The sequence below is a fragment of the Rhea pennata genome, chromosome 5 (genome assembly GCF_028389875.1).
Source record: "Rhea pennata isolate bPtePen1 chromosome 5, bPtePen1.pri, whole genome shotgun sequence".
NCBI lineage: Eukaryota > Metazoa > Chordata > Aves > Rheiformes > Rheidae > Rhea > Rhea pennata.
The window spans coordinates 44155841-44170699 of NC_084667.1; the positions used below are offsets into that span (position 1 = coordinate 44155841).

The 14859-nt window shown below is 42.4% G+C and overlaps 1 protein-coding gene across 2 annotated transcripts in view; it reads right to left on the reverse strand.

Annotated features, from left to right (window-relative positions):
- Positions 1-5678: 5678 nt before the first annotated feature.
- Positions 5679-14859, reverse strand: part of PLCB2 (phospholipase C beta 2) — a 48683-nt gene continuing 39502 nt past the window's right edge. For both annotated transcript variants that reach the window (XM_062576282.1, XM_062576283.1), the window contains exons 28-32: positions 13299-13375; positions 11480-11575; positions 10160-10217; positions 9409-9495; positions 5679-8712 (exon numbers count right to left, since the gene is read on the reverse strand). In XM_062576282.1, the coding sequence (XP_062432266.1) occupies positions 8440-8712; positions 9409-9495; positions 10160-10217; positions 11480-11575; positions 13299-13375 (591 nt within the window). In that variant the 3' untranslated portion in view covers positions 5679-8439. The remainder of the gene's footprint in view (positions 8713-9408; positions 9496-10159; positions 10218-11479; positions 11576-13298; positions 13376-14859) is intronic.

Sequence of the window (14859 nt, forward strand, 5' to 3'; positions counted from 1 at the left end):
ATTGAGTACTAATTGAGCCTGAAGTGTAGCTCTCAACTGGACATAGTTTGTAAGAATATCTAGATCAGCTTCTGGTATGCAGAGTGGCCACTGAATATTTGAAGGCAACATTTCCTATAAAGAAATTGCAGAAAGGGGAACAGGGAGAGCTATCTGAACACACTGTCCATTGTTTGGTAAAAATTTGGGACATCACAGTTGTGCAGACTGGAAGGAAATGCATTGCTGTCACTTACAAATGATGAGAGGAGTATTTGAGGCCAAGTATTTGTTTGGAGCTGCAAAGAGACATCAAAGGCTTCTAGGTCACTGACTGCCTGGGGAATGAAGGCAGAAGTAAGACCAAAACAATATAGTACATTCATTTGCAGAGCATTTGCTTCACAGTGTTTGGTTGATAGCATATTCATAAGGATCTGCAGCTATTCATTGCAGCCAACTGATTTGCTTTAGCAATGACCTTCAGGCTCTTACTTAATATCTGTAAAGTACTCTGAAAATGTGAAGGACGTTGTAATAACAAAAGTACTAATAGCAAGGCAGGCTGCTGACCCCTCCTCTCCCCACTGCTACTACTTCATTCAGTTTCCACACCACTGTGAAGAAGTGCAAGGCGAAGCTTTCCTCAGGGTTAGCCTTCTCATCTGAATATAGCACGTGCCATATTATTCTTTTAGGTGTTTCCCCTCTCCCCCGTGAGTGTCAGTGTTGGTTTCTTATTAGGGAAACTGCCTGCAAAGGTGAAGGCCAGGATATAAGTTCCCGTGCTGTGTCTCTTGCTAGTAGTGTTCTTGTTTTAGAAAGTCCCTATGCTGATTCTTCATGTAGAGAGTGTCTTGCATTTGCCTCCCTTGTGGCTGGAGTTCTCCATTGCTTAGGGATTTCTGATTTTTAATTTTTAAGAATATACTAAAATGTTTAGGCTTCTGAAAATTAGTATTTAGAATATGCATTATAAAAGGTGAAAGCATGGGAAAAATCTAAGATTGTGCTTAAATTTACTGCTATTCACTGTCTGATGTGACACTGCCTTGATATTGATTTTTGTTTCTACATATGACAGTCTTACTACAGAGGCCTATCTGATCAAACTGCCCTATCACCCTCTGGTCAGCAAGTATCTTATGAGAAGCATAAATGCAGGCTGGGCTGCACAGCCACTAGCAGAAACCTTCAGGGATGTCCAAACTTTGTAGGAAGAAACAGTGTTGGAAAATCAAAAAGGTGCAATTTCTCTGCTGCAGTATATAAGTAACCAGTGTAGTGGTGTCACTCTATAGGCCTTAGTGCAGCTAGAGTGAGGATCATGTCCTTCAAAGATCAGCAGAAGAGGATTCCTCATGTGTTGTTGGAAACCACTACAGCAACATTTGCCCAAAGAACTTCTAGTGCCTTTATCTGGCTTTTATACCACTTTTGATCTTCCAGGAATTCATCCTGTTTTGTTTAGCTATGGTATTCTGTCTAGAGCGGCATTGGTATGCCTGCCCTCTGTGACGTGAAGACTACTTCACTTCAGGCAGAAAAGGTGTTGATGCAGAATGTAGTCTTACTCCAGCTGAGATGTAGTTTTGCTTACAGTGTACTGATTATTTTGTATACGTCTGAAAAGTACATTTATAAGATTTTCTTTTAGTGCTAAAATGTAATCTGTATAAAACATTCCACCTATTTTTCATTCAGTTCTACATAAGTGCCCTGATAAAGCTATGCCAGTGCTTTGTTTAATAATAGAGGACTTGCACAATAGAAACTGTGATGTGGTGCAAGGGTACGAGTCATTGTGGTGGGGTTTATTTTTCTTCAAATGTCACAGAGTATTAATAACTTTCAACTTCAACAGTTTGGATTAATGTTCTTACACTTGTGTCAACATTTTGCTGACCTGTGATAGCTTTTTGAGAGGTCCACACCTTAAAAAAGCTTCATAAAGAGCATTTTGCTCTGCTGTTATTTCAGGCCTTGCTTTGGCCAGCCAGCTGAGATGATTGTCTAAAGAGAACTTGAAAGTGATAGCAAATGGAGAGAAAAGGAAAGAAAAAGAGGATACTGGGCACAGCCTGCCACATGGACCTCAAAAAGCTCGTGGGCAGTATGAGAGCTCCCACTGAAGGATGTTGCTGAAGAGCTGGCAGGATGCAGTAAGGAGAAGTCTGCAGGCTGGATAGTGATGCAAATGGAGAATTCTTGCAGAGAGCACTGGGTGAGGTGTGTGGGTTGGAGGTAGGGGGGCTGCGGTGGTGGTATCCCTTGTTCCTAGAGCTGTGAGTGCTGTAAGCAGGGAGCAACCTGTTAGGAGGGCTGAAGTCTTTGTGGGCAGGGACTGGCTTAGAGGTGATACTGGTGTCTATGCTGTGCCTGCCTGATCACAAGCCTTTTGGTTAAGATAGCCCAGTTATCAGCAAGGCTGCAGTGCTGAGCCTAGGCTATGGCTGAGCCAGCCAGATTAGCTCTCAGAGGCCTGCCTTTGTCCTGTTAAGGCCTGTGTGGGAGAAAGAGGGCTCAAATGCATGCTTCCCCTTTTCACTGTCACTTCCATTAGGGCTGTCCTTGTAAAACATGTTCTTTTTTTTGGGGGGGGGGGGGGGGGCGGGGGGGGAAGGGGAAGAAGAGGTGGGGGGAGAGGAGTGAAACTTTGACTATCTCGGGTCCTGCTGTTTTGTCCTGGCTTTACATGAATGTTTCTGTAACACAAGTTCATTCTGATGTGTCCTTTCACTGCAGGGGTGTTAAAGGAAAGAAACTGATGTGTAGTGCTCTGGCAGTGTGTCTGGAAGGCAGAAGGAATACTCCTTACCCAACCTTTGGTCTGAGTTAGGTGTCTAGGCTTCCTCCAAAGAAACATGGGATGAATCGGCCTCTAAAAAGAACACCCTGGAGACTCTGGAGAGAATTTGGATGGCCCTTGTGAAGTGGGTGGCTGAAGATGGGGACAAACCCCTGTTTTAGCTAAAGAGAGAACTGTGTTTCTGCTGAGCTGGATGTTGTGTATGTAGGCAGAAGTGTGGGATATGGACCCACACAATTTATGTGTGTTGTTGAGCAACGTATACCATATAAGGATGTTGGAAAAAGGTGGTGGGTGTTGTGTCCCTAGAAATACAGTTTGAAACAGCTCTGGAAAGCTTTTGTTATCAGCAACCTCAGCCAAAACAAAGGAGGTAGGCTGTAAAACTGAGCATTGACAGTCTGTGCTGATGGGGAGTTTGCACATGCTCGAGCACGAGTTCTGCTTTGTCTCTACTGCATCCCTACATGGCTGGATCCAGGTGAGTGAGATAACTAGGCACCTTTGCTTGGTTGAGAGGTGCAGCATGAGTGTTAGTAACATCTGGAAATCAGCTGGTGCTGAGCAGTGAGTGGAGATTCCCACTCAGCATGTGTTGCCTGCTTACAAGTCAAACAGGAGGGCCAGTGTTCTTCCAGGTGGGATTTGAATTGTTCTCCATTTGCAGTCTTCCTCACTGCTGTGATTGTTGTGGCTCTCCTCTGTGCACTTCTTAAGCAGAAAAGAGCCAATACGAGGAGTGTGAATGCATGAAAATAGTTTTGAATCTTGTTGAAATGCTCTTTTCCTGGGAAAGCAGCACTCTTTGCTCCCCCCTTTTGTGCTAATCTCATTTCTGATGCTATATTTGATCTTCATTCCCAACTCCCAGTATAAAAAGCAAGGGGCTAATGAGCACATTCCTCACTGGGAACTGCTGTGACTGTGAGCTGATCTAAGTCAAATCAATAAACTACTTCCTGGCTTCAGTTGTACCTCACCGTGATGTTTGTCATCCTTTTTTGAAGGCCCTTAAACTTCACCAAATGGGTGAGATTTCAAGGAATGGAGATGATTATTCTAGAAAAGCAACAGAATTGGTCTAACTGGAAAATGATACTGCATTTATCTCCTTCTTCTGAAGGAAAGCATCAGTCCTGATCAGAAAGATCACTCTCTCAGCAGAAGGAAATGGCCATTAATATCATATATCCATGCCAGAGATCCACTGTGCAAAAACAGAGGTCCCACTAGCCATCAAGATGAGGAAGGGAACTGTGCCCATATTGTGGTGTGCAAACATTGCTCAGCCAACCCATTCTTTCTGTTCTTAATATGATTGATAAGTTGTTTTATTTTCATGCCAAAACCAAATTAGCATGAGCACATGACAGTCTGAGCTCTAAAACCTGTTTGTTTTTGCTGTGCAGAAATAGAAATGTGCTGTTTAAATATCTTTGATAACTGAAGTATTTAATATTTAATTATTTTAATTAATATTATTTGTGTTTAATAGTTAATAACACCAGCATTTTCTTTTTTTTTTTCCTTTTTTTTTCTGCCTGCAGCTGAAAGGGTTCTGCATTGAGCCCAGTCTGTCCTCAGATATGTTTCTGCAAGTAGTTACAGTCCAGAGCCTGTGCTAACAGGAGGGAGATTTTCCTGTGCTGAGGGCTACAATCCTGAAAGCCTACATTGGCTATAAGGCCTCCCTGGTTAAAAGAGAAAGGAGTTACAGTGAGCCTGGTGACAGCTGAGGGCAGCATGTGGTTACAAAAACGAGTACCTTAAGTCAGTGGTTCCACTTTTCAGTGAGTTCAGAAGAGGCTAATGAGCTGCCCTTGTGGGCTTGTGGAGGGAGTTGGAAGGCCTGGTATCAAGCCAGGCAAGGGAGTATGAGAGCTGGAAATAAACCACTGTTTGCACTGGTCCTGAGGTCATGGCAGCTGTATGTGTGGTGTTCCTTGCTATTCAAGAAGAAAGGCAGTATGTTTTCCTTTGGTTTTCCTGAGTCCTTTTTTAAGCTGTGCTCAGCTTTGCTGCTGCCCACCTGCAGAGGACACTTTGCTAAATTCTTTAGCAATTAGCAAACTTCTTGAGCATTATTGTCCCCAGTGCATGAAGCAGCAACATACTGATTGTGAGATGGGGGAGACAGCATGGATGGTTGGTTAATGACCACGAGAGGGTCTGAGATGCTAGCTGCAGCCCCTTGGAGAGCAGTGTCCTAGGTAGACTGTAGGGTCATGGGCTAGCACACTATCTCCTCTTTCTCTGTTTGGGTGAGTTCATGCTTCTCATATTGCCTCATCACTAGTTTGGACCAGCAAAGGGACTGCCAGGAGACAGAAGAGCCTTCACAAGCAAACAAGGACAGCAATGTCCTGGTAAGTCTTGCACTTGCAACTGGTTCTCTCTCACCCCACAGCCACGTTTGCGCATCACACACTTGCAGTGCAGCCCAGCAGCCAGGCCAGCCAGCTATGTCAGAGCAGAGTCCGAGCTTTGTCTGGTATGCAGGATCACAAAGTAAGACATATCTTCCAGCCTGTGCTTGAGAGAAGAGAGGAGGAAGCTACTATGTAAGGGTTAGGCAAGGTCTCCTGTAACGGTGAGAGGGTCAGGAGTGATGTTCAAGCTCTAAGTGAATTGCTTTGCTAGAATTGGTTATTAAATATAAAAAGGAAGGAGTGAGCTAGTGGTGAGAAGGAAAATGTTTGAGAGGAGCATGCTATGTTTAAAAGAAACCTAAATGCATATTTAGTAATTCAAAAAACTAAGAACTGCGAGCGCAAATGACAGAAAACTCTGGGAGCTTACTGTCTGTGTTACCACCTGCATGCATTGGGCAACATTTGGGACTTACTTACTTCCATATAGACTAATCTCAAGAAAGAAAGGGGATACCATCTTTTGAAGAAATGCAGTATTTTATTTTTTAGTAAATAAATAAGTCAGAGATTTATCATACATAATTTCAGTATTATGTAACACTGCAGAGGAGATATGGTCTCTTCTTGGATGTCAGAGCAGGTTTGGAACATCTTGTCTCTGATAACTACTTGGTGCTCTCTTTTATAGCAGCACTTCATAATGTATTCATTATATTCATTAATGCAGTTTCTACATATAACAATTTTCATGAATATCCACTGCATGCTATAGGATTGCCATAATCAAGCTTACTTATCCAGACAGGACATAAACGTGAAAAAAAAAAAAAAAATTAGGGGAAAGGAGAAATCTTATTAGGTTCCACCACAGAGCAGTACTGAAATTTTTCTTTGGGGGGGGCAGCAGTTGCTATGGTCAAGGACACCTCCTTTCTAGTCTTGACTCAAATTGAGGGCAAAGGTTTCAATAACCAAAAGATGCAGGTACCTTTTCTAACCATGTTCTCACTTGTTTCTCTGCTACAGGTGGCTTTAAAGAGACCCTCAGGCACTCTATACAGTGGCAAAAAATGATGGCTGGAATAGCCAAATAAGTTGAAGGGCTTATCAGTGCAAGGAAAGCTAGTTTGATGATGCCAGGACACATAATACAGTAGCCACAAATCTACTCCACTGCAGGCTGAGGTTGGGATATTTTTCTCTATTTCTCTTTAGCAGTGTTTAGCATTTTCCCCTTGACCAAGCTGGAAGTTGGACCATATCCTTCCATTTACTTCCTTCTGAATGAGAATATGCTGTGCCAAAGCATATTGTGCAAGAAAAGTGTGCAAGAAAACAGATGAGAGGACAGTGTTTGAGCTGTACAGAGAAAGGAGGCAGTGATGTAAGTCAATCAGTCAGTCCTGCATTCACCATGCAGGGCTAACCTGTCCTACGAAGTGGAAATACAATAGCAGCCTTAGAGGAGCCCACCCTTTTTCTCTGTTGCAAGGAAGACCAAGATTTTGGGAACCTGGACCTCCAGCTGTGTTCTTTGGAAGGTTTCGTGTTGATGAAGAGAGAAAGAAAGAAAGAAAGAAAGAAAGAAAGAGAGAGAGAGAGAGAGAGAAGCAAATATGTGCTAAGGCTAAAAGACACTGAGGACTATTTCCCCTTCAAAGTCGTATGTGTACCTTGCGGCTGGGCAATTTTTCTTCAGTGTTAGACTCTGGAATGAGACTTACTTTCATTTTATGCTATTGAGGGGGAAAAGCCTGCTGTAATTAGAGGTGAACATTATTCTTTATGAAGAAATAGGAAATGACTAAAGACTTTGGGGAAAGATGTGTGCAATATTTCTGTACCTGGAGACTAAACAGCAAAAGGGAGAGCATGCAGTCTTCCCCTGACGGTGCCAAAGAACATAGGTATTTCAGGAGTTTGACTTTCTCAGGAGCAAGGAATAGCTGTTATGGGTCACTGCTGAGCCTCTGTTGTCATTAAATGGGAGGGCTGTACACAAAAGCTTTAGGAGGATTGCTATACTTTCTGCTAGTTGAATAGCTAATTCAATGTGTTTTCTTAAGAGCCGTGCTCAGTCTTCTAAGGAAATCTTAAAGGCACCATGTCTGGATGGCTTGTTATTTGGGCAACAAAATATTTTCAAACAATTTAGAAATTCTGGTAAGGCTTGTTACATGAAAACTGGAATACAAGTCTAATTTATCTTTGCTGGAAAGAAGTTTCAGGGAAGCTTTAGAAATGTCTGATTGCTGCAGGTGAGAATTATGCACGTGTTCTTGGGGCAGCTGGAACAAATGATGGGCTTCTCAGAATCCTTCCAGTATGCCCTCTATAGCCTCAGAAGCCACTTGATCAGTCAACTGGGTCTTCAAGAGGTTTCAGATTCAGATCTGAAAACTTGCCTGAAGGCTACTAGCAGAGTCTTGAAGTTAGAATTTGCCCTGAGAAAGAGCTGCAAAGGATTGGGAGGAGGTTAAAAGGAAAGAAAAGCAACCATGCTGGTAATGCACATTTCCTCAGAAGGAAATTTTGTTTTATGTTGTGTGGATGCCAACACACTGAAACTGTCATCATCTGACAGGGGTGTGGGGAACCATTTAAAGAGCCAACACTGTTTGATTGTGCAAGGAGGTGCTCTAGTATGAGGGTCTATTAAACTGACCCTTTGACAGGGGCTGTGTCTGCATTAGCAAGTAGTGTCACCAGTAGGAATGGCACTTTAGAGCATAACTGATTTTGCTGAAGACCTGATACCCACATTACATGTATTTCAGGAGAGTTTAACCTGGGCTAGCCTTAACTTCACTGGAGCAATTAGGTGGGCTACTGGAAAGCATCTTTCAGTTAAGTTTCAGTCAAAGGGATCTAGTTCAAAGATTAAACTGTGATTTGAACAGAAGTGCATGATGAACTGTCAGGAAACTTGCCATGAAAAATGAACTCAGGATCTAAACAAAATGCTAATGTAGATGCTGCTATCAGTTCCAGCTTGCCTTTAGTCACAAACCCTTTCATACTGCTAAAATACCTCATTGCTAAGGCTATGGAAGGCAAGGAGAATAAAGCACTCTCTGAAGGGCAAGCCCTTCAGACTGCTTCTCTCCAATATTTAGGATAATAAAGTAAGTATTAAATTCCTAAAGGATTTCAGGAGTTTCTCAGGGTGGAAAGGGATAGTATTCTGATAACAGAAATACTTCTGCTGGTCTTTAACTTCACTATTTGCCTCCATAAACATCCTTTTTAAAGTGGAACAGTGAATAAGGGAAGCATATCTCAAAATCTGCTTTCTTCAATCTCGACTGCTGCCTCAGTCCCTGAGGGCTCAGCCATGGTTATTGTAAGCCTTGACACCGCTGCTACTGGGATCTTTTCTTCCAGTTGTTCTGCAGATCCTTGTTCTTCCTCAGTGGTGCTCAGAACAGCTTCATTCTGAATCTCTGCCTCTCTAGGGAAGATTGCTTTTGCATAGTTCTTCACCACCTCCTGCACCTCCATATTCAGACTTTTCAACTTCTCCTTATACTCCACCAGTGCCTCCTGCTGGAGCTGCAAACAGAAACCCCCAAATCATTTTCCAGTCACTGAAGCTAGGCAAAGTTCAGCCTGAGAATGCTAAAAGTGCTATTTAAAAACAAAACAAAATGAAAAAACCCCACTGTTCTGAGAGAGGCCAGTTTGATGAAGTGTTAGTAGTTTGCTATTTTGGGCTCAACCAATATTGCGTGACTTGTCTCCATGCCCCAGGCAACCTGTGGCTTCACTGAAGATGAAGTGTGTGTGTGCATGTGTGTATGTATGGGAGGGAGGCGGGGTATTATTCTGATTTGTACTAAAATTTGAGAGAGAAATTAAGACTGCATGTTCACATCAACCTTGAAAGCCTCTCTGTGAGTGTTGAGAGTCTGAGTAACACAGGAATGAAAGTCATCTCCTCGAAGGGTGTGGTTCCATCACACTTTAAATTTAGTTTCTTTTGTAGGATTAGGTGAATGCTAGCACTGGCACAAGGACTGTAGGAGTGCAGCAGCACTTCTGACTTAGATCTGTGTAGGTTCCTGTAGAACCACCCTCTAAGCCATTCAGTTTCTCAATGTACTGAGCAGTGGGTGTCTGAAGTATTTATGGGAAGAGGATGAGTGTACCATTAATTAAAGAAATCACAAGGAAGACTGATCCCTGTAGCATTTTGGATTTACTGTACTGCATAACAGCATTGAACCTGAGATTCATTTTTGTCTTTACCTGGCTTTCCTTCTCCTTGATTTTTTTCAGATTATCTATCTGCTTCTCTTCCAGTTTCTGTTGATACCTGGCTATCCTTTCTGTCACCTTTAAAAACAGATTAAAAAAACACTCCAAGTTTATAAGTTTTATAAGCAAATGTTTAGCCAGCCCAAGCTTATAACAGCAAGACACAGGATCTTCCTTACCCACAGCTCTGAACAACTTCTGCTGGCTCTGTTATTTGTGTAGTGCTCATTACTCTGAACTCAAGTGCTAGGGAAGCACTGCAAGAGCTTATGCAGCATGCGCGCACACATACACACACGTGCGCGTGCACACAGAGTCTGCCGGGTAATAGGCCATTAAAGGTAAAGCTGAGATACTTACAATCCTCTTCCCTTCTGCAAACTTTGCACATAATTAATGTGGGGGTTACACTGCTAATTAGACATAATTTAAAAGAAATCCTTAAATTAGAAATGTAATATATCCTGGAGAGTTCTCTTCTGCATTGCATCTCTTGTCAGGTAGGAGGACTGACAAAACCCTGATGGACCTGTGTTATCTTAAAAAGGATAGTAGCTGTCTTCAGCAGCAGTCTGGCTGACTGAAATACATGCTCAGTCCTTGATGCAGTAGCAATTTAATAGAATTTAAATACCTCAAAGAACTCAAGCTCTGTCTATAACATATACTGATGACCTATATAGGGCAGTTCCACTGTAGAGAAGACAGAGATGCAATGGCAGATTGTCACACTAGAACTTACCAGTTTGATTGTTTGCACTGCTTCCTGAATGTGAGAGTTATTAATTTCTTTCTTTAACCTTTAAAGAAAAGAAAGGTATAAAAAATTAAAATCCATCTGTTATCTTTATAGAAAACCTGTTTATCAATACAGATAAAATGCCATATAGTAAGAGGCCTGCTAGTGCCCACACAGAGATGGGTGTGCTTACGTTCACAGAATGGTTGAGGTTGGAAGGGACCTCTGGAAATCATCCAGTCGAACCCCCTCCCCCACTCAAGTAGGGTCACCTGGAGCATGTTTGATATTCATTTAATGATGTCCTCCCATATACAGAAATTACTGTAATTTTAGGAATGGGCAAATTCAAACTTGACTGAAGCATAAGCCAAATAACTGAGTATAAAATGATATTTTTTTCAATTTAACAAAATTCAAAAGGACCTTGCTATGAGCAGGAATATTAAAAGAGGTAGTGTGCCCTCTTATGTACCCTTAAACACTTGAAGCTATTACAACTGGTAGTGACATACTAATTCACAGCATGCAGTGGTTGAGTGCACAAGGCCAATAACAGACTATTTATAACAAATGAAATGGGAGAGAAAAATGCAGCCATTTTATGTGTAGACACAGCCTCCTAACCAAGAGGGTTGCTGAAAATGTTTATAAACACATTTTAAAGAGGCTAGGGAAGACTAGCTTTGATCTCTTTGAGGAGAGATAGATGCCCATCAAGGTCTAAAGGTAAGCACAACATTTGGAAATGCTCTTAGATTTCTGCTGAAGTGGCTGGGAGATGCTTTGTCATTTCAGCAAGTAAGAAGCTAGGAGGAAAAAAGAGCACAAGAGGACAGGTGCCATTGGGAGGGTCATCTTCCAGGTACAGTTTTTCCATCCGTAATGGCCTCTTCCTGTATTTCCACATGAGTGCCTACTCCCTGCAGGGTCAAGATTTCAAAGGCTCAGCTCCTCTCAAGCTTTTGAGAAGTTCAGTGAGTAACACTGATCTTGCATACTGCCTTATACAAAAAAATTGCGGCCAGGGAGAACACTCTGGAAGCCACTGTCAGCACAGCTTGCACAGCTGACATATCGCTGCAGCTAGAGAGCTGAGCTGCGGCTTCACCGCATCTGTGCCTATATACTGGAATGCAGTGGAAACAAAGTGCTATGCCAGGAGTGAGGGTAAGCAAGCATATCTTCCCTCATTTCTATATGTATGGTTGCTTTAAAAAGTTTCCCAGTTATGATGGAGACTGTGGTATAGTGCTGCTCCCTGCCTGGAACAGGCTGCTAGTGCTCTGCATAGATAAAGACCTATAACATCTACTCCACTACCTCTCCTGAGCAGCCTTGTCACTAGTGTTTCTCATCATTGTTTGGATTCGGTCCACTCTCTTTGCCTCCATCTTCTTCTTAATCTCTTTAATATTGCTGTGGAAAGAAAAGTGTACTGTGAGAGACAGAACTGATTACAAATCCCACATACTGAAGCAGCCCTGTTAGCACCCACATTTTATTTCCTTGTCATAAGAACATAATAATGACCATCAGGCCCATCAATCTTGTGTCCTATCACCAACAGTAGCTGGAAGCAGATGCTTAAAAGGAAGTGTAACAGACCATTTCTTAGAAGGAGGTGGAGTAAACTCTTTCCCCCTTATACCTTACCAGTTTCTCATCTATTCTATAGTTTCTACACATTTATCTTCCATAAATGTCCCTCATACCTCCAGAATTACGTTCTTCTTTTGGACCCCATAGCAAGGAACTTCTCAATTATACACTCTATGGAAGAACTACTACCTTAGAATTTCACTGGGTGCCACACATTTCTTGTGTCACAAGAAACAATGAGTAATCACTTTCTTATTCTACTTTACCATACTATTCATGATTTTTCAGACTTCTGTCATACTCTCCTTGATCAGCTGGAGAACGGATGTTCTCCAAGCTAAGAGTTCTCTTTAATTTCATTTTGTGCAGAAATTATTCCATAATGCTGATTATCCTTCCCATCCCCTCTTGCTGTTTCAAAGGTATTTTGTTTGAGACAGCATATTGAAAAGGTGAATGCACCATGGGTATATCCCCACACAGTGGGATAGTGCTGACTTTGTATCTTTTTCCTCCCTTCATTCCCCACCTCCCCAACAGAATTTCTAAAATTCTGTTTGTCGCTTTGGCTACTGCAGTGTTGTGAATAATGCTTTCAGAGAAGTGCCCACAGCAGTTCAAGATCTCATTCCTGAGTGACAACAGCTCACCCCTGTGTATAGATGAGTTAGGGTTGTTTTTTTTCCCTCCTTATATACATTATTTTGTACTTACTGACACTGAATTTATCTGCCATTTTATTGCCCATTGCTCAAGATCTTTGAATCTTTCTGCAGCTCTTCAGCCAGCTGTAGATTTGACTGTCCTAAATGACTTCCTATGGTTGGCAAACCATCACCTAGCTACTCTATCTGTTCTTCCTAGTCTTGCATGAATATGCTGAATAGCAGTGAGAAATCGAGAGTCTGTCTTGATAGAGCATATGAAAAGAGGAAGCTTTATCTGACTTAGCAACTAAAGTCCAAAAGACAATTTAACAGTAAAAGCGAATGAGAGAGGATTTCAGCTTCACGATGATGTTATGCAAGAAAAAAAACGATATATGCTGCCTAGAAATTAGTGAATTGATTCTACCAATTTATTCAGGCACTGAAGACAAGGTGCTCAGTTCATTAAAAAGACTGAGCTGATCAGCACCTGAAAGGGATTATGCAGTGTACCAACTACAACAGATCGAGATGACACCCAGTGACCAGCATTCTCATTTCCTGTCTTTCTAGATTAGTCAGCTGTGTCTACTTATAACAGCTTGAATACTAGTGCCGTGGAGCAGAAATACCATTCTGAAGGTCATGATACTAGAGCTGCCACTATGTATGTGTATGTACGTGTGCGCGCACATGCCTGTGTGTCTTCCTGGCAAAGCACGTCACATCTCTGTGCCTCAAATTCTCACTTGAGTAAAGGAAATATTTCTCTTCCCTACTTCTTTGCCTCTTTCTTTTGTATTCACTCACTGCAGTACAGTGCCCTGATATTTCCTAAGACGAAAGAGTAAGAACTATGCATTATTATGTCATTATTCAGATATGCAGTTTACCTTTCTGACGACTCCTTCAGTGCCTTCAGCTCAGCTGCCTGCTTCTCTTTGGCTAACTCTGTTATCTTGGTAACTTGCTGTTCAAAGGAGCAAAACAAGATCAAAAGCAAACCAAGATGAGACACAGCACATCATCAGTGTTTAATTATCACCAGGTTCAGCTTCATCCTTCCCTGTACTGAATTCCAGTGGCCAGCTAACCCATGTGGCTTTGTGCAGACCTGTGCACCATGTCAGCAAGTTACGACATGCACACAGATCAGACCATACTAGTGAACAGATTGCACTAAAGGCTCCAAAAGCAGCCCTGTGAGCCATGTCACACCTCTTGATTATGCTTATGACAGCTTCCTAGCTCTCTGTTTATGTGGGAGGCAGCAAAAGATTCACTGTACCTATGGGTAGATGGGAATGAGCAGCGGAGCCTACCTTATAAAGAACAGAGGCTAGCAAGATGATGGGCCTTTTGTCCTGCGGAAACAATGGCAGGATGACATACAGTTGTCTTGAAAGGGGCCCACAGCTGTAATGTGGCATATTTATTTGATTTTCTTTCTCATGTGGCACTTCACAGGCAAAATATCAGTGTAGTGAGACCTTTCTGTACTGCTGCTTGCTGAGAGACAGCCTGAAAGAAAAAGTCCTGACTACATGGCTAAGGGCTGTGCAGCAAGAACTCAAAAGCTGAGTTCCTTTCAGGAGACTTGCTTACTAGATCTCACAGTCTTTGACGGAATTCTGACACGGGAATGTTTTATTCCTTTGGTTTCTTTGCCTGGTGATAAGCATGATTTCCAGGTAAGCTAGTTCTCAAGAGGTAGTTGGTTTCCATCTGCGTCAGTATAGGATCGACAAGCCAGTCTTGCAGAAAGCTTGTAAGGTGCTTGTCAAGCCAAACTGCACCAGGGAGCCTAAAATTTAAGGCACATGATGCAAATACCTCTGGAAAACTATGACGGGAAAAGGCCTCTTAATCCTGAAAGCATTCTTCTTTCATTGGAATGGATGACATATGTCATGTTCACCATCAGCATCCATGGACTGGAATTTGTTTTCAGGCATTACTGTGTCTTTTTCTACTGTTTGTTCAAAGTAATGGGTCTGACATTATGGGAAACACTGATGCACTTACAGGACTAGCTGTCTGATGACACCTTATGTGGACACCTACTTCAACTTCCACTAAGTCAAACAAGAAAGCTCTTTCCAGCTTCCAAGAGGAATGAGATCCAACTCTGCTAAGGGGTGCTCTTGGGAGAACCATCCCTCTCAAGGCTTTCAGTTTATTAGTGCTAATGTAGCAATGGCAAGTACTGTGCTTAGTAGGGGCAGCTCCGTTCGCATGCATCACCCGTCCTGGTTGACAGGAGTTAGAGTGAGCTGGCCATGTCAAGGTATGTTTGTGACACTCTGATGGTTGCCACTGGTCAAAGTGCAGGGATTCAGATATGTGTGTCACCCTAGCTCTGACTGTACAGCTTCTACTAAGCAGCTGTGAAAAACATGGTGCAGCCCGATGTACCCATGCTCTTAGACAACTAGTACCTAGCAGCACACAAAG